The sequence below is a fragment of the Accipiter gentilis genome, chromosome Z, assembly GCF_929443795.1.
Source record: "Accipiter gentilis chromosome Z, bAccGen1.1, whole genome shotgun sequence".
NCBI lineage: Eukaryota > Metazoa > Chordata > Aves > Accipitriformes > Accipitridae > Astur > Astur gentilis.
In genome coordinates this window covers 33,853,807-33,873,609 of record NC_064919.1, presented here as the reverse complement: position 1 = coordinate 33,873,609, position 19,803 = coordinate 33,853,807, and the positions used below count along the sequence as shown (strand labels likewise).

Here is a 19,803-nt window from a genome sequence, read left to right as displayed (position 1 = left end):
GGGTAAAAAAAAGGAAAAATGCATTAGTTAGCTAATATAGTTCCTTGTAGTATTCATACATTGCAAATCACTGCTCTTCAAACCATCCCTGTAAACACTGGAGTGAAATCCTTGGTCAGATTCAGTTTCAGGTCTCATTTTCTTCAAGTACCAACAGAAGTAGAATCAACATTTCTTTACATCACATCAAAAGTTTTTGAGTGTTTCACACAAAATCACACAATGGCTGAAGTCGGAAGGGACCTTGATGATTTTGAAGGAAAAAAAATAAATGTCCAACATAATTTTAATTGTAGACATCAGATTTATGTTTCACCTGCAGAGCAGGAAAAAAGAGGGCTAGAAGCTTTGTTTTTTCACTGACTGAAATTTATTACAAATAGGCTAGAAGCTTTGTTTTTTCACTGATGGAAATTTATTACAAATACACATATTCACTGTTTATTATGTGCCAGCTGCACATTAGAAACAAATGATATAGAACCAAAAGTGCTTTTATTAAATATCACAAAAAGCCCGCGATACACAACACACAATGCAGAATCCTACTGCAAGTCATTTAACCTCAACCAGGGATAACACCCCTTGAATATCTGAACATACTCTCTCAGAAGCAGCATGTCATACTAACAATTGCATATTGGTACCAAGGTGCTTCAAACCAAAATCACAGGTGCTTTCAAGACTGATCTCAGCTGAAATGATATATCTCAATTTGTTTTCACTAAAAATTTCTCCAGGCATAATTTCTCGGTATGTTTAAAATTTTTTTAAGAGGAACAACAAAAATCCCTCAAATGCCTTTAAATATGGCATTAAAGTTATCACACACCAAGACAATTCAAGACACAAAGTAATGGCTCTGCTAAAAAGAAATGTAAAGCCTTCCAGGGCAGCCAGAGACTAGATGACTTTGCCCGCTCCTTCTGTACAGCTCTCTGCAGGGCAACATTTGATAGGCATAATAAGTGTGAAAAAATTCAGCATGCCATGGACCGGAACTTGTGCAGACTTAAGTTTCTTTTGCTGTCTTGCTGAGACTCAGAAATCTGTGGGATCACTTAGTTAGCCTCTCCTTAGTGAAAAACTCAACTCCCTTACCTGATGGGGAACTCTTACACATGGCAGGAAAGTCTCATACTCTCTCTGAATATGACATCATACCTTTGGAACAACAGAAGGATGTTCCTTTCAATAGGCATGAAAAAAGACACAAAAAGCCTGAGAAATCCAAACCTTTCATTTCAGATGAGCAGCGGCTTCAGAACTGAAAACAGATTTACCTCTAGTCCCATAGCTCTTTGAATCTCTTCCCTGGGAGATATCAAAGCTAGTTCAAACCCTGGATACATAGCCACATGAACCCTCATTTGTTAAATACATCCTTTTTTAAAAGAACAGATATGCCTGAAGAACTTGCTTTCAGGTAGCCTGGAAGATTGCATATGGGTCACAATGGCAACTCCCGTCTAAACTCACTCAGAGCCACTTGAACACATGTAGTTTTCAAAATGCTACCACAAGTTTGTGACTGTGCAGAACAGACAGTGTAACCACTAAAAAAAAAAGGGGGTGTGTGTGTGTGTGTGTGTGAAGAGACCGCAACCTATATGCACACATTCTACTATGATGCACCAACCAGACATCCAGAGGTCTCCATGTCTTCCAAGCCTCACTCCCTGTCTTACCATACCCTGTCTTACCAGCTTCTATACCTGTGTTTGACTGCCACAATGACTGCCATATCTCAGAAAAAAGGGCATTTTTCTGGGCATCTGTTTGTGCACTTCTTAATTGATCATCACTGCAGTTACATATCAAGCAGCATTTTTTCCAAAAGAGTAGCTCTAAAGGAAGGGGAACATGCTTTTCTTTGTATCCCCTATTTACCCATTTTTTTCAATTGCAGATTTTCAAGAAAGGGTCTCAAGCATGACCAGCTAAAACTTAAAATATGCCCTGGTTATGGCCAACACAGGCTTTGGTTTAGATCAATATAATCCACACATGAAGATAATGTGAGTTAGAAGAACTGAAGTTAATGTTGTAACTTCACATGCACTATGTAGAAATTTAGGACAGTGTTTCAGTAGGAGACAAACATGCCTCCTCTTCTTCTAACAATACAACCTTCCGTCTGGAGAGAGACATCACAGACTTTATGACAGCTAAAGAAATTCTAACAAAAATGCGCAAGGCAAGAAAAGCAAATGGGATTACAATCTGCATAAGATGGAAAATTGCTGTGCTAAATTCACTTAACAAGCATGTTAGAAAGAAGGCCCCAAGGCTTACACAAGGGTAGAGTGCCAGCTTGGCAAACATGAAGGCATGCTCCTTGCCACCGTATCTAGCAAAAGGATGCAAAGTTTCCCTTTCGTGGAGGAGGGCTGTAGTCCATATTGCAAACTGAAATATGCTGGCAAAGAAAGTGCTAACACAGCTGACCTGAATGGCTTCTATTTCATTGTGAGACTTCTCTGCAAATTCACTGGTCAGCTGGTAAGCTAGTGGAAGCCCACCAATGAAGGCCAATGAAAGTATGTTAAGCAGTCCCATTAATCGTGTAGCTTTTGTTACATAAAGGAAAAGTGAGTGATGGACAAACCACAGGAGACCAATTGTTACAAATGAGCCAAAGTAGGCAAGGTAGTTTGGCCCGTATTCACTTAAAGCTTCAAGAAGGCTGCCATGGAACTTCTCCTCAACTTCTCTGGGATCAGGGACATTGTCTTCACTGTGGAGAGAAAGCTTATTTTACTTTGCATGCTACTACTATAAAAACACACCTGGAGCAACACCTAACCATGTTGCTTTGAGCAAGTAGGCAACAACAGGCATCCAATCTGTAATTCTCTAATTTGTAACTTAAAACCAGCATTTCAAATAACAGCTCTGCAAATAAATTAGATCTGAAAGGAAATATGAAAGTAAGTTGGCGTTCCTTTAGGTTAATGTAATAAAGTTGCCACAGTGACTAAACAGCTTTTGTTGATAAAAGCCTTTATCTGAAAACATGACTAAGCAAAAAGAAAAATTTGTTCTTCAAGACTCCCCAGCCCAACATACATTAAATACAGATGATCACTACTGCTGACATGTGGGGGTTAGAAATATCTTTTGTTTGTGTTCTATATCTTTCCAGAAAATCCAAGAAGTAATCATTGCAGGTTTTAGAAGTCCAAGACAATGTTTGGTTAATTTTATTTCCTCAAATATTACATATAGACAAAAGTTAATATTAACAACACAAAGCGTAAGAGACAACACAAAGCCTTACCATATATCTAAAATGAGCAGGGTTGCTACAATAGCATAGACTCCATCACTAAATGCTTCTACCCGTTCCTTACTCAGAGGCTCACTGAGGTAAAAAGTAAAGGTTTCTAAGCTCTGGTGTTCCTCCTCTTCATCTCTCTGACCTGGAAACAAATCCAAATATTTACTAATGAAAGACAGAATCAGGTAGTATAAAACAAGGTAGACAGAGGTAGTTAAACAACCTACTGTGACCTCCCTTTCTCTTTCTCCCCACCTGCCAAAATCTTTCTGTAGAAAGAAGGCTGCCATTCATCCACACGGGTCAGTCACTCCACTTTTTTCGGCAGCTGTGCCTCTCCCTGAAGGTCATATTGCTTTCAGTTCTACAAATGTTTCAGGGACAAAAAAGCCCTGTCCTTTAAACTGTACAGCAGACCATTTCCACCAAGTGAATAAGACTCAAAGCTGTTGAACAAAATATTTGAGCTAAACAAATCAGGTGCTGTGCCTCAGGAAGCCCTAATAGCTGTAGGTCCTCTAAGACAGTTTGGAGAACTTATACTGCATGGGAGAAAAAATTCACTGGAGCATGGGGGCTGCACTGGGACACCACATGCCCTGCTTTAAAATAAATCCGGTCTTTGGTCAAAAGGTGGGGCTCTAAAGCTTTTATAGGCAATGATGTCAAACACATCCCTAAGGACTGAATGCTGAACTGCCCAGCTAGGCAAGCTGCACCACTTCAGGAGTATAGACTAGATGAGGAAAAAGCTTACAGCTTCCAGAGGAAGTAAGGAGAGGAACTGAATGAAGAGCACGTGTAATCACAACTCAGTCAACTGAGCAGTAATTTATGTCAGCCATCTGACGGAGTGAGACGTACACAGACATGACTGCAAACGTGCCCCCATTGCAGTAGGCACAGGCAGTATTTGTATGTGTTTATTCTCTGGCTCTGACAGCCTGGCTTTAGCTGTTTCAGAGCATTTCTGCCTCCCCGTCTATTATTGCTGCCACATGGAGGAGTCAAAAGTATGTTCCCATTTGCAGCGTGGACAGACTTGTACTAGGCAGAACAGTAGCAGCAGATGCACAAAGGTGTTATTCTTCTGACTCACCTCTGGAGTGCCAATTCCAAAGACATAATCTGTTCAGTGTTTTTGTAGTCAGTTTATACTGCTCTCAAAGAGGGACACTCCACATTTTAGCTGAGTAGGTTGCATGATACCACCTTCTCCTTTATTTTAGCACTGGCAACCTCCTTCTCAGCAGAGCTTAAGGGCAGTTCTGACTGTTGGTGTGGTTGTGCAATTGTTAATGCTGACACAAGGAGGGCAGAAAGAACATAACCAAGGAGCGTGAGGGAAGGAAGCATGGATTTAGGCTGACTTAAGCCATGTGTGAAGGCACATCTTTAGACCACAGCGGTTAGATTAATGAGATATAACACCCTAAACAGTTAATTACCCTGACAAAGTTTCATTTATAGGTGCTCTGCTTGCCATCATTCATGTACTTATGTATGTGTGCATGCACGTGCATATTCAGGACAAACCAGAGAGGTTTTGAACTCAGAAATGATCTCTGACCTTACTGTACCTTACATAAATCTAGTCACAAATTACAGGAAACCAGGAAGTGAGGCAGAAACTGTTTGGAAGCATGGCAATAAACCCCAAGATCACTATGATCCAAGACTGAAAATGAAGTAGAACTAAAATTACTTAATTCCAGGCTGTTCGGATAACATGTTTAGAACCTATTAACATATCTGAACATACTCCTATGGATATCGTTACTTACCAACAATCTTGGTTTTACACCATGTAATGAATCGAGTGAGATGCGGAAAAATGATTACGAGCCCAAGGAATACATAAGACTACGGAGAGGAAAATGAACACAGTTTAAATTTAGTTATCAAAATATAAATTACCTTCCAAGTTTAATATGAAACTATTACTTTCAATCTTTAGGTGTAATAACATTGAGAAAAACAAATGCTGACTTTATGACATGGAAAACACTTACCTGAGATGCACATGCACCTCCTGAATATTGCACGTGCAACCTAATACTGCTTTTAGATAGGTAATTTAGTACCAATAATGAAGCAAGCTCAAACAAGAAGAGAAATAATTCTGCTAACAAAAATGCAGTAATGACTTCTTTGGAAGTTGGAGAACTATCCCATGTGATCCTTATGAGTTCTCTCCAACTTGAAATATTCTGTGATTCTTTAATTCTACTACTTGTGTCCCAAAGACACCTCAGTGGGTCCTAAATGGTTCACAGGCTTTGCACAGGTTTAAGCACAACAGCAACTTGGAGACTCATTTCACTGTTATTCATATTAAAAGAAAATACACTACTGAACAAGGTGAGGGAGAATAGGGAAGAAGGGTTTAAGAGGAATATGTATTTTCAGTTAAAATTAGGCTTTTTCACTTCTGAACTCATAACTGTCCTTTTTATCAATAGCAACCTGATTCCTCCGAAATTTGGGGATTATTTAAACACTGCTAATTCCCATGGAATCTTTCTTGAAGTTCAGTTAGATCCACCTTTTCCTAAAGAACAAGACAAAGGAAAGGAAGCTCAGGATACCTCAGAAAACTAGATTTCAGTTCCAAGCAAGGTTCTGAGAAAGATAAAAGCTATTAATAAGTACAAGCAAGTCACTGCCATTTAATAAAGATGGCAGAGAAAAAGGCTGTGTAAGAGCAGGCCTTAGCCAAAAACGTATGTTTTGAGATGCAGGTTGGCTAACTGACCTGCTTATTCTATTTGCTCTTATACCCTGAGTTAGTGCAGCAATTATATTCATTTGTCTTCAGTTTGTGCGATGTGATGTTTATTTCATGTAACCTGCCACATTATCTCACTTACTTATGATGAGCAAGATGCTGTTACAGTTTACAAGACCTGCTTCTAATTAAGAGAAGCATTGAAAAAAATCAGGCAGAGCAAGGAAAGCAAATATTGTAGCAGAATATTCTTTCAAAACTATCCAAACTCATGGATCAAATCACAGATTGGTATCTGTGAATTGAACACCTTCAATGCAAAATAGCAGCCGTGATTACAACACCAGAGAACTGGCAACTGAGAAAGTCTGCATATTTAACATGGACATCATTATTTTAATACACAGTCCTAAATACAACTAATACAAACTGCTGCATCAAAGTTTTCAATTAACTGGGAGAACTTACCAAAGGAATAAAGAAAAAAGAAAAGATGGCTGCTAAAAAGCATAAAACTGGTCCTCTTAGGATAATCTTTAAGATATGACTTTTATACAAATTCTGATTTTCAGACACCTGTATCTGTTGGTTCAGTAAGTGTGGGTGATAGAATCCATACACTACTATCACAGCCTGCAAGGAGAAGAGCATTACTGAAGTTATTACATACAATTATATGCAGCATTTCAAATACAAAACTGTAAAACTATAAATCAACACTTTCAACCTTATTCATCACTCCCACATGGAACGCTGGTCTTAGAAACTCTGAGATTTCACAATACACTGCATGTCAAGATTTTAATCTCCTCTGCAGAGCTTGTCATGACCTTATATGAAGAGGAATGAAGACCTCCACAATAAGGAACAGAAAGTGACAAGGCACTGCACCAGCAGAAAACCAGTGCCATTGGACTGAGGCTGAAAGCCCATGTTCACTCAGCCATCGCTGAATGGCTCAGTAAAAACCTCAGCAGGAAAAGTCAATTGCATTTCCCCAAGGCATTTTTAAAGAGTGGGAAAGGAGTTACAATTCTGTGGACTTTGCGATGAGCTGATTTAGTTGCATAAAACAGCTTCACAAGACAGTGGCAATGCAAACTTTCACGTTATATACAGATACTGTATTACCACAACAGGCACAACTTTGAAAAAGAATGCTATACAAACAGAAGAGGCATTTAGCAATTTATACCTGTAGTTAAGAAATGTAATTTTAGTTCTACCTAAGAAAACCTATTTAAAAGTAAAAATGTAAATGGATAGCTCCAATACCTGTATAAGACCAATGACAACAGCACAGACACTGAACAGGAAAATGCCAAAAGGTACCTCTGGAAAGGAGGCCATTAAGGAAAACTAGAAAAAAATGCAACTACATTAAATATTTAATTAAGAAGCAAAGTAGGAATAACAGTAGAGAAATGGAAGCACTCTTCATTCAATAGTGAAACTCAAAAACCTAAATAACACTTCGCATTTCAACATAATTCCACTAAATGCAATTTCAAGCCACAAATACATGCAGGCATCCCAACCAAAGGCATCTGGAGAGGTGGCTTTGCTCTCAATACGTTGACATCGCAAAACTTTAACCTCTCTGATACTGCATCTCCATAATAACTACAGACTGGCTTGTAGCTGAGCATAAAGTTTAACAGTGTTTTCAGTAGACAAGATGTTCATAGCTGTGAAAATTCTTGATACTAGGATACCTTTTTGAATGTTTCAATTTCTCTACCTCCATGGCTCCCTGTTGCATTAATTTCTGCAGCTTCATTGGCGAGGGGGGAGGAAGCAGGGAGTAGTATTAGGGCAACATTGACAACTTTCAAAAAATTATTTCAGCTTCAAGGCAAAGTAAAAAGTATGTACTCTTGCTCATAAAGATCATTTTACTGACCACAGCCTTATTCTTTGCAGACTAATATGTAACACAGATATATCCACAGAGAAACAGGTGCCTGTCATATAAATCTGTTCTACATATACAATAAAAGTCAAGATGTATTTTAAGCAACTGTTTTGTTCTGCTAACATGGTGTTCAGTTGCAAATATTCTTGCTAAGTCTAAAGATCATCTGACCAGAAATTGCACAGAACATCAAATTTGCAGATTTAAAAAATGAATGATTGGCTGCCAGATTCAACCTTGCTGAGTAAGTCAAAAGTGATACCAAAAACTGTCTAGATTACAAAAAGAAAATCTTCTGTCATCTAAGGAGGAGTGTGAAACACAGCTTTAGTTCCCTTACAAAATACAAAATTCTCATCAGGCCACTTCCGCATTTTTCAATACAGCTGCTTTTTAAAAAGAAATCACGGGAAACTACAACTTTCCATTATTACAGTTTTTTCTTCTAGAATACCCATTTTCTGCCAGGCCTATAACATGCAGTAACTGAAGGCTATAACATGTCCTCATGGATTTTAAAAAAGTAAGGCTTAACTATTACAAAGGATTCAGAGTTTATACTACAAAAACACTTTCCCGGGTTTCTGAATACTTTGGTAAAGCCTTTCCAAATAAATAAAGGAAAAAGCCCTGTAATTTAAACATTGTCAAATTTTAGAAAAGTACTTACTGTGTATGGCAAGAAAGTTATGATCATCATACAAGCCTAAAAAATAAAACAGTGTACTGAAACACTAGGTAAAATACAAAGCAAGCCATTTCTTCATTAAAGACATGTCCAGAGAATGCAACACAAACAGATCAAATGCTCCTGCTGCATCATGAAAAAAACCCACATTTTTGAAGTTGCTGAGCTTTGACTGTAACAAATGGCTAGTTCTATACACACCTTCCATGTTTGCTATCCAAACTGTACAGGCTTATTTTAGAAAACACTACAGTTTTGTAACCCATACCACAGGTAAAATTTTTGTTATGGTTAACAAACTTCTTCCTAAAGTAGCAATGCCAAAAGTACCATACTTCCTAAAGAGGTGTTTCTGATTTGTCAAAAACATTACTCTCTGATCACAAGTATTTCATATATAAAAAAGGCAAATTATAAAAACCACCTCAAGCACAAAGAAATGCATTGCTTTGAAAGCTACATTAGATAAGAATTACATGCCTTAAGCTAGTCCTCTAACATAATTTCCTGTAGTGTTATCTAATGGAGTTTAAACTCACTATTTTTAAGTAAAAAAATTAAATTAACTGTGTGGTTGCACGCTGTCAGAGAACAGAATTTTGAACAATATAGCAAAATACAAAGCTCTAGCTGAAAGCAAAAATATGTTCACTGTTGCAGCATCCCATTACAACTATTAGTAACCAAGATATTACAGGGTGGCTCGTTCAAAAACATACTCAAGTAAATGAAGAATTTTTAAGAGATAAGATTTAGGCAAGTGTAAAGCTCAAAACACTGATTCAGAAATTAGTCTCTCAGTGGTAGTTTTGAAAGATCATATAATCCTCTGTTTCAAATAAGCTTCCGAATGAATTTCTGAGCAACTTAAATAGAGAAATGACTGAACATGTAACTGTAATTCAAACCTACCACTAAGACTCCTTGCCACAAAAGGTATAGCATTTAATTTTCTTAAGCCTGGAGGACAGATACTTCAGGTGGACACAGATGAACAGAGTGAAAAGCGTTTGCCATAGGTACCTCTTCAGTTCCGTCAGATGAACTTCAGACTAACCTAATGCTGAGCTTCTTTTGGCTTACAGTAAAACACGTGGAATTAAAAGCAAGTTAGTTATCAATCAGCCGCTTTGGCAAAGAGGAATTCAAGCTCTCTGTAGCTTCCTGACTTGGATATTTGGCAGAATTATGCTATTTAAATTAGAAACTTTTGGATATGTACATACAGACTTTAAAAAAAGTGACCTGTACTTGCTAGTTCAACATCCAGCCTGTCTGACACGACTCACCAGATTTAGAAGAGCGAGGACATCATCTATAAGCCCTATCACCTGAAACAACCTGTCAAGGAAAGACAAGATATCATGAACAAGCCGGCTCCCAAAATACATTTACAACACCATATACAAATTGTACTTTTATGATGTTAGAGGGGAACCCGGTTTCTTTTGCTCTATAATTTATACAAGCAGCCCAGGTGCTACCAAAATTCATTAGCTCAAACATGGAGGTAATTTGTTAGGAAAATTTGAAAAGTGAGATACGAACAGTCAAGTTCAATCATGGAGCAGTTATTAAGAACGTCATTTCTGTTTGAAGGAAAAGTGGCATATGATGTAGCAAACTGTTGGGATTTTTTTCCACCCCCTACTCTATCCTTCCTCTACACCTGAAATTATCTATTTACTTTGAAGTAAATTTCACCACTGTTAACAGCCAATTCATCTATGAAGAAGTGATCCAGATGTCAGTTCTGACACACCAAGTCACATACCAAAAAACTAACAAGGCAGTGAGCTATAAATTGATATAATTTCTTGGAAGATGGAAGATATGGGGGTGATTCAGGAGCAGCAGTTGATGATGACTCTCTGGAGGACTTGTCACTTCACTACAGGATGAAATGCAGCCAAGTCACAGGGTAGGCTACTGGTTTGCTTTCTCCCACAGCAGTTTTGTTTCAGAACACCTCTACCTCTTGCCACCTGATACACCCAGGACAGGACAGCCAGCAAACTGCAAGTGAGCTGCACAAGGCTTGGGAGCCACAGGGCAACTATCATTAGCTGTCAATTAATCACCTATTTACTTAAACACAGGCAAGGCCCAGAACCAACTGAAAACTGACAGCCTGTGCTCATTGCTCAAGCAAATGCTTTTGAAGCATGACCAAAGGCAGACCTTCACCAACAGGCACTGTTCACTGCTCACACAAGAACATGAACAAGTCCATTTGAGACTGTGATGACAAAATAAAAAAATATAGGCACCAGACTGACTTTTAGCTTGTCAGATGAAGCAATGCTGTATAGGGACCTGAGCCCTGTGGTGGGACTGCACAGATCTTCCAGAGCAGATCCAGATGTTCAGAGTCCACCCAGAGTCTCAGATTTTTCTTTGTCTCACATGCCATTGTGAAGAGCTATTTTTTTTATTTTCTCTGAGTTTTACTTGGAAGAACAGAGGCAAGTTCATGCAGTTAAGGCCAGAGAACTTTCAGAACTTTAAGGCTTAAAATTACTTCTCCTTAAGATACAGCACAGTTATTATTATGCAAAGAAAGTAAGTTTTTCTTCCAAACTGCCCCACACCTTGTTAATGAAATTCCTGATCCACAGAAGTGTCACTTAAAATCGATAGAACCAATCACCCTCCACAAAACCCTAAAGTATTCAAAGACTATGCCTCAGCATTTACTTATGCAAGCAAAGAAAAACAATGTGATAAAAGCACTGATGTGAAATATCAGCTTCAAGTATTGAATTACAGGTTCCACACCTCTATTAGAATGCAGTCAATCCACTTACTTAAGGAAAAAGTATAGTGACATTTGTAAATTTCAAAATTCAAACAAAAAGTGCCCTGATTCCAGTATGATGCCTGCAGGTCAATTTCCTTTTAACTACCACTATACGGGCAGGTTGGTGGTGTCCACAGCTCTGTAAAATGCAGCATCTGCAACATTACAATTGATTTTGTGACAAGCACTGCTGAGGACTGAGAAAGACAAGTTTTAGGCCAGATGTACTGCATCAGTTCCTCCATTTGTGTAGCCCACAAGTTACGAAGTCATGCTTTTTCAGCATAATTAGAATATGAAATAAAATGAAGAGTAACTCTAATTTAAAAGTATATAATGCTTGTTTTTCTCTGTATCACTGTGCCAGTGGTGTAAGAGTAGTTATTCACTGCTTCGGGTAGCATTTCTTTACAATGATTTTTTATATTACCCAACAAAAGACAATTCAGAAATATATCAGCAAGACAGAAATGTATCAGTCACATGGTTAACTCCTGTCTTTTTAAACAGTAGTTTTTCTTTCACTTTGGAGTTAAACATTGTGTTCCTACCTGACATGAGCTGCCCATGCCACTGTGACTATTAAGAAGGTCATCAAGTAGACTGCAATTTTTGCTAGAAGAAGTTGCTGAATACTTTCACCTAGTTTCTGAAATAGAAAGTGAAACCCAGAGACAGAGAAAGGAAACAGAAAGTTAAATGTTTGTCCTGGTTTCCGCTGGGATAGAGTTAATTGTCTTCCTAGTAGCTGGTATAGTGTTATGTTTTGGGTTCAGTAGGAGAAGAATGTTGATAACACACTGACATTATAATTTGTTGTTAAGTAGTGTTTAGACTAAGTCAAGGATTTTTCAGCTTCTCATGCACAGCCAGAAAGAAGGCTGGAGGGGCACAAGAAGTTGGGAGGAGACACAGCCAGGACAGCTGACCCAAACTGGCCAAAGGGATATTCCATACCATATGATGTCATGCACAGTATAATAACTGGAGGGAGTGGGGCTGGGGGGCATCGCTGCTTGGGAAGTAACTGGGCACCAGTTGGCAGGTGGTGAGCAATTGCATTGTGTATCACTTCTTTTGTATATCCCAATCCTTTCATTATTGTCATTTTATTATTGTTATTATTACCATTATTAATTTCTTCCTTTCTGTTCTATTAAACTCTTATCTCAACCCACGAGTTTTACCTTTTTCTTTTCCTGAGTCTCTCCCCCATCCCACTGGGTGGGGGAGGAGTGAGTGGCTGTGTGGTGCTCAGTTACGGGCTGGGGTTAAACCATGACAATGTTACATTGTGAAATTATTAGCAGTATCTGCAAATGAGGAAGGACATGCAGTCATGTGAGAGATTTTTCACAAATGACTGCCAAGAATGCAGGTCTCTTCCAACAATCTTTTTACTACCGTGCAGAAGAACTGGTTTATTAGACACTTGCGAGTATGCCTAAATGTGTAGTTAGCAGTGTATGATGGAGCAACACATCTCTTCAATCTGTAAAAGGGCTTCCCAATGCTCTGTTCACCTTGCAATTCATTTATGCGCTCTCTCATCACTGCTATTGTGATAATACATTTCAGAGGAGGCTGGCCACAAAATGCCTCTTTTATTTTCTTAGCACTAACTTCTGGAGTAGAAGCATCACACAGGTTTTCATGTGATGATTGTTAACAATGAGGAAGGGGAGGGCTTAACCACAGCAAATTTTACACATACCACCACAATGGCTTAAATAGACTTAGGTGACATATTTGCTGTCTTATGCATCACACTTGAGTTTCCTAAACTAAATGAGACAGAATATTTGCATCTAGTTCTGTTTTTAAGAGCAAAAAATAAAATGTGATTAAAAAGCCTGTGAACTTTCTCAAATTATTAATTTGTGTTTCCTAACATTCCTGTTTCCTTCAGAATTAGTTTATTTTTTGTGGTCATCTTTTTCCTCCTTTGCTTATTCCGATTACATTTATTATTTAATCTGGTTTTAAAACCAGCATTCAGCTTGCACCATATAAGCAGCTTCTCTAAGTGACAATTCGTTACCAAAAAGAGCAGATGCCTTCTTAAAGATATTTTGGTCAGATGGGCAATTTGTTCTTCATACAAAAAGAACTGGATAAAATCTATGGCCTACAATATATGGCTCATTCAGGGCTTTATATCACAACTTCTGCAGACTACACAGATCTTCAGTATTTAGGTTTTTCACCCCAAGTTCTACGCTGCCCCCCCCCCCCCCCCCCCCCCCCCCCGCCAGGGAAATTTCTGTTGGCTTTTAGGTTACTTAATGGTTGCTCGGGCTTTCTGAAAGTCTGGCACTTGAAATTAAGTGGGGGTGCTAAATTAGGATGTTACATGTACTCACAAAGACACGAGAAGGAACAAAACAAAAAGCATACGATACCTGATCAGGATGTATTTTTGTGTGAGCCACGGGCAAAATCTGAAATGACAAAACCTTATTAGTTTGCGACATTCTTTTCCTTACTGAGAGCCTTATTAAAACCTAAAAAGCTTGAGGCGGCCACGAATACTACTGGATCACGTAGCTCCTGACAGCCCGCAGCTCTGAAAGACAGAGTCCCTCTTCGGCCGCACAGGGACAACGCCGTTCCCTCCCCTCAGCACCGCGGCCCCGGGACGGCCCGCCGCGCTCAAAGGCACACGGCTCCCACAGCTCGCGGCAGCGCTGTAGAAGGCGGGCTGGGGGGGGGGTGGGGGGGGGGGTGGTACGGGCGAACGCGGCTCCCCGAAAGTGGCGGGCGCACAGCCGCCCGGGCAGGGCAGGGGCGCAATCCGGCCGGCCCCCGACAAGCTGCGGCTGCCGGGGAGGGAGGGGGGGGCGCGGTTTCCCTCAGGCCGCCGGTCGGCCTGGCCGCCCTGCCGGGTCTCCCCGCTGCGCCGGCCCGCCTCAAGCGCCGCCAACCCGCCACCCTGCTGCCCCGGGTTCCGCGGCGGGGCCGGGTCGGGCAGGCCCCGCGCCGCCGCTGGGCCGGGCCGGGCCGGTCGCTCACCATCACCGTGGCTATGATGGAGAGCAGGGCATCGCTGTAAGCCAGCAGCCGGTGCGACGTCTGTGTGTTGCTCCCCAGCTCCAGCTCCAGCCCCCGGCCGCGCACCGGCACCGGCTCGCGTTCCGCCGCCCCGCCGCCGGGGCCCGGCACCGCGGCTCGCGGAGCCGACATGGCCCCGCTGCGCTCCGCCGGCGGCAGCTGGGGCGGCCGCGGGGGCGGGGCGGTCGCGGTGCTCCCCCTTCCGTGGCGCTCTGTGAGGCGAGAACCACCGGCCGCCTGACGGGGTTGGCGGGCGCCTGGGTCTGTCTGTGTGCGTGGAGGTGGGGGAGCGCTGCCGGCGGTAACCGGTGCCGCTGTTGGAAGTCACCAGATGACGCATGAAGAAAGGGCGGCGTTCCTTACATCTGGAAGTGTCAGCCACTGGTGGTGTCTTGAAATCTTAAAGTTGGTGGCTGCCAGAGGCGACACGAGTTGGTGGGCCCCGGGGGAAGAAATAGCGTTATAAAAATGGTGTCTTAGGCGCCACCAAAGCTCGTTACACCTAATGTCTATACACCAAGGATATTACACTTACCAGAGGCTGTAGTGTCTGGACGGTCTCTGCTCCTAAGTCATATTTTAAAATCCGTATCTGAATTCCAACGTAACTTTTTTCTTTTTTTTTTTTTTTTAATTTTGGAGGGGGTTTTTGTTCGTTTGTTTGTTTGTGTTGGGGTTTTGTTTGTTTGTTTGTTTGTTTTTACCAGCCTAACATATTTCCCATCTCTTAAAGCCATTTGGCGTTTGTTTTATGTGCCTTCTGTCCTTTGGAGCTGTGAACTGGGGGCTTTTGGTTTATGTTCAGGTTTTTATTCTGTTGGCATGTTTACTTCATAACCATAATGATAGTCTGTTTCGAATATATAGAACATATAGTTTTCAGTGAAGTTGTGCTCTAACTGAAGTGATTCAAACATGATTGCAAAGTGGTTTTATTGCAGAGAAACGGTTGCATTTTTAAAGTCTTTTGCTGTAACTGAAAGAGAAGCACAGTGTCCAAAGGGAACATACCTGAATTTGTGATAGGTTTTTGCATGGCAGTGTCTTTGCCGTCGTAAACTCTGTATTTTCAGTTCATAAGAGAAATCCAGAGAAGAGGCCAAGAATTCAAATATCATGTTGTAATGAATTAGTTAACGTTGTTCATGAAATCAGGAAGGGAGAAGAGACATATTGGAAGTTAGCAGATGCCTTGTGTAAATAACAAAGCTTGGTTAATTGGTGCGTAAAGGTCACGGGAAGAGGGCAACGGCTATAACTTACTAGCTAAGGAGGGAAAAGAACAGCAGCTATAATCTACCAGATAAGGGGATGGACTCTGCCCAAACTGTACTTTTTCACATCAAAAGACATTCTACATCAAAAGACACTCGTCCTTGAGAAGATAGACCAAATCTGCTTAGTAACAGACCTGCATGAATGAAGAAAGAAGAAACAGGACAAGGCGGAGACTTGCAAGAAAGAGGTGCATGAACTGTATATAAGGAATGTAACTATAACCTAAAGTTGCGAGCTTGTGGCGGAGCACTGCCTCCCTGGCCGCCCAGCGCTGTTTTGCTCTCTTATCGCTTGCTAATAAATTCGACTTTTTTTATTCACTACGAGCGTCTATAACACATGTGAAGAACTCAAATTGCAGAGAGCAAAAACACATGCTGATGGGATGAAGATGTTCTAGGTTTGCACAAGTTCCAGTCTGAAAATACATTGAGAATGCAGTTTAACTCATAAACAGTTGGCTCAGCTTACTGATGGGAATTAGGTATCCAAGATGATCTAGATGGAAAAACATCATGATACTGCATTCTTGTAGTACAGAATGCTGCCTCCAGTAAATGGTAACCAATTTTCCTCAGTTCCTGTAGGAACTGAAGCTAAGAGTACAGAGGCCAGATCAGAAATATGCAGCTGAGTATGTACTACAAATTGGCATGAATTTGTAGTATACTTTTGGGAAGGAAGAGTGCAGCAGATATGCTAGAACTGCTGTGGAAATCTCTGAAATTCATGAGTCGGAGTTAGAAATAAATACAATACAATCTAGTCAATAGCTGGAGAAACCTGTTGAAATCACTCAGGTGTGCTCTAGACTCTGCCCAAGAGAGTTGTTTCTACATCTGGTGGAAGTCAGCTCTTAAACCTGTTGGGGTCTGCAAGGAAGTGGGTTGATGCTGTAGACCTGCCTATATGCTAGAACTGATCAGCCTGAGAGTGTGATATGCCTGACAGTTCGAGTGGTCTTCCTGGAAAGAAGAATGTGAGAAAAGCTGAGAATCTTGGCTGTACACAGAAGCAAGAAGAGGCTGGAGGAAAGCTGAAAAGCTGGGAGGCCTCACCTGGAAAAAAGCAGCAGCCAATAGCCCTAGCAATGGGCCTTATCAAAGAATGGGCTGGGAAATCACCTTGGGAGATCTTGGTGGAGTGCCAGAAAGTCCAGAGAAAAAGGCCTGAATACATTTGCCTATAAGGACAGCATTTGTTCTGCAGAAGTTTCCAGAGGCAGATATGTGAATTAATGGCATTTTCGTGTGGGGCTGACCTGAGTGGTCTGAGCTGGAGCACACAGTGTTGAACTGATTACAGAAGAAGTGGCTGAGACACAAGAGCCACTTCAGCTGTGAGATCTCAGAACTCAATCTCCTTTCATAAGCAAGTTGAACTGAAGTATTGTATAGACGATGTGAGAAAATAGTAGAACTGTGGCAAAAATAAATCTGTAAAACAAAAAGGGGCAAGCCTTTGGCTGAAACACTGGTGTGCCAAACATAAGCAGAATATGCATGGACTTCAGTTGGGACAGGTACAGTTCTGTGGCTCCAACAGTAATTTTTTCATGATGTCCTGGGATGCAGAGCAATATTGAAAGTTCTGCTGCTGAAGTGATCCCATTTTTAAAAGGTCTGCCAGTTCATCTCTCCATTTTCCATAACAGCTTCCCAGATCTGGAGACACTGATGGTGTTTTTTACACTTGGTCAAGAAACATCAGCAAAAGAGGCAAAGGAAAATGTGACTCTTGCAGAAGCAATTGGTATTCCTTGAACAAATTCACCAGTGATAGATGAATCTTGGCTGAGACAGCTGCCTTGTAAAACACAGCCTCACTATCACAGGCAACGGAACAGTTTTGTTGCAGGGAATTTGTCTTAATTTATTGCCAATTAACAAACTTCTAATAACTGATTGTAGGATTGAAAAATAAAGAAGACAAAAGATCACTTAGGGAAAACACCCCAACTTCCCTCTTGACAACTTTCCTCCCTGCTACCTAGCTTCAGTCGTTTGGCTGAAGTGATGGGGAGCACAAGATTTGGCTCAGTGTGTTGTGTTTGCTTTTCTTTTGCTCCTCCAGGTTTCTGTCTCTACTCCTCTGGCGTGGGCTCCTCCACCATCTGCAGACCCCTCAGAGGTGTACCTGTGCCATGTCTTCTTTTGTGCATCTCCCCTGCATGGGCGTCTGTCTGTTCTAGTCTTGCTCAGGCAACTTTCCTTGTGCCTCCTTTTTTTCCTGCACCCTCCTGCCTTCACCTCTGTCCTGCCCTGGCCCCTCTTTCCTCTGCTCTGGTGTCTCTTGCCCCCACATTTTTGGTTTCTCACTTAAAAATGTTGACTGTTCTTTGTATTTTCTTTATTATTTTTTTTTCTTTTACATTCAAGGTTGGGGTTGGAGTGTACGTATACCCTCCATTATAAAACATGCCGAGGAGCACATGTTGGGTGAGAATAGTGTATAAGACACAATGTAAAGCACGAGTATTTTAGAATGCAGCATAATGGATTAATGATGGAGGAGATTGAAATTCTTCATATGAATGTTTCTCTATTCTTTGTATGAAGCGTTTTATGGAACGTGTAACTTGAGCTCAAAGCATATTTAATACACAGAACTGTAATATCTCCAGGCACACAAATCTCTGTATGACTAGTTTAATTTTGTGTTGTATCATAATAAATTCTCAGGCTAAAGAAAGGCAATGGAATAGATGAGTTAATGGATTTCAAAAGGCACTTCTGGTAATCATTAACTGTGGTTTAAAGTCTTCCTCTTTATTGCTGTCCTTCACACACACTTAAGCAATCATTGTTCTCTAAGAACTGATGGTTTTGGGTGCTAGTGTTGAAAACTTTTGTTCCTAGGACTAAAAAAACCCCAAAAGCAAAACCAAAAGGGGTGCAGATGGTCTCTTTCCTCCAACCAAGTCACCTCTTCAAGTATCGCTCTGTAGCGTGGTGGTTTTCACCGAGGGTGACTGGTCTGTTGCAGCACACCACTTGAGTTACCACAGTTAGGCAGTGCCTTCTTCAGTCATTCTTGCAGCTGAATTACAATTTTGCTTTATATTTTTGAGGGTTGGCTTTGTCTCATTTGTGCAAGTGCTTTGCCTTCATTACTGCTTTTATTACCTCCTATACCTCACTACTGGGAAGTGTCCTGAAGTGAAGGCATGCTGCTTCCTAGCAGTGACGGCTTCTTTGCAGAATGAACACATAGTCTCTTGTGAGATATTTGCTGGCGGCCTTGTAGCGAATGTGGTTTGCTTGTGATGGCCAGTGGTAAAGCCTTCAGTTGTACCTGCATCTCTGTACCACTCTTGTTACTGTTTATTGTGCTTATGGAGCAACATTTTCAGAAATGACTACTGATTTAGAGAAGCTGAGCTCAACATAATATATTGCAGCAGTGTAGAGCTCCTCAGCAGCACAAGGGTTTTTAAGACCAGATGCACTTGTTATCATTCCTAGGTAGCTTTGCGACACTGTGCTGTACTCAGGTGCTTTGGTGTGCTGTTGCACTGCATTCTGAAATAAGCCAAAGGCAAACAGCGCTTCCAAAGGGGCAGTGCTTCTTCACTTAGTTTGGATACTTGAGTCCAGCTGTTTCTTACTAGTATCTCTTCATCAAGGCAAACGGTAGGAGAAAAGGGGTCTGTGAAATGAGAGAGCCTGACCATTGACAGGATTAAGATTCGTTGTGCTAGGACATAGCTTTTAGTTTCAGAATTCAAAGTAACTTATCATGAACCTACTATCTTCATAGCTGTTTCTCAGCATGCCGTTGGTTGTTCTACAGCTCCTCACTTAGCCACTGATGTAATGAACGGGTTAACTTTGTTCATGAAATCGGGAAGGGAGAAGAGACATATTGAGAGTTAGCAGATGCCTTGTGTAAATAACAAAACTTGCTTAATTGGTGCGTAAAGGTCAAGGGGAGGGCAACGGCTATAACTTACTAGCTAAGGAGGGAAAAGAACAACAGCTATAATCTACCAGATAAGGGGATGGACTCTGCCAGGACTGTATTTTTCCACATCAAAAGACATTCTACATCAAAAGACACTTGT

At 41.0% G+C, this 19,803-nt stretch overlaps 1 protein-coding gene across 1 annotated transcript; it reads right to left on the bottom strand.

The window, feature by feature from the left end:
* Window positions 1-353: 353 nt before the first annotated feature.
* TMEM175 (transmembrane protein 175) lies at window positions 354-14,642 on the bottom strand. The gene is made up of 10 exons (XM_049796362.1): window positions 14,424-14,642; window positions 13,814-13,852; window positions 11,963-12,060; window positions 9,901-9,952; window positions 8,594-8,629; window positions 7,284-7,367; window positions 6,477-6,641; window positions 5,065-5,143; window positions 3,281-3,422; window positions 354-2,737 (listed from the first exon to the last, which is right to left on the bottom strand). The coding sequence occupies exons 1-10, from the start codon at window positions 14,592-14,594 to the stop codon at window positions 2,074-2,076; spliced, it is 1,530 nt and encodes a 509-aa protein (XP_049652319.1). The 5' UTR covers window positions 14,595-14,642; the 3' UTR covers window positions 354-2,073.
* Window positions 14,643-19,803: the final 5,161 nt, after the last annotated feature.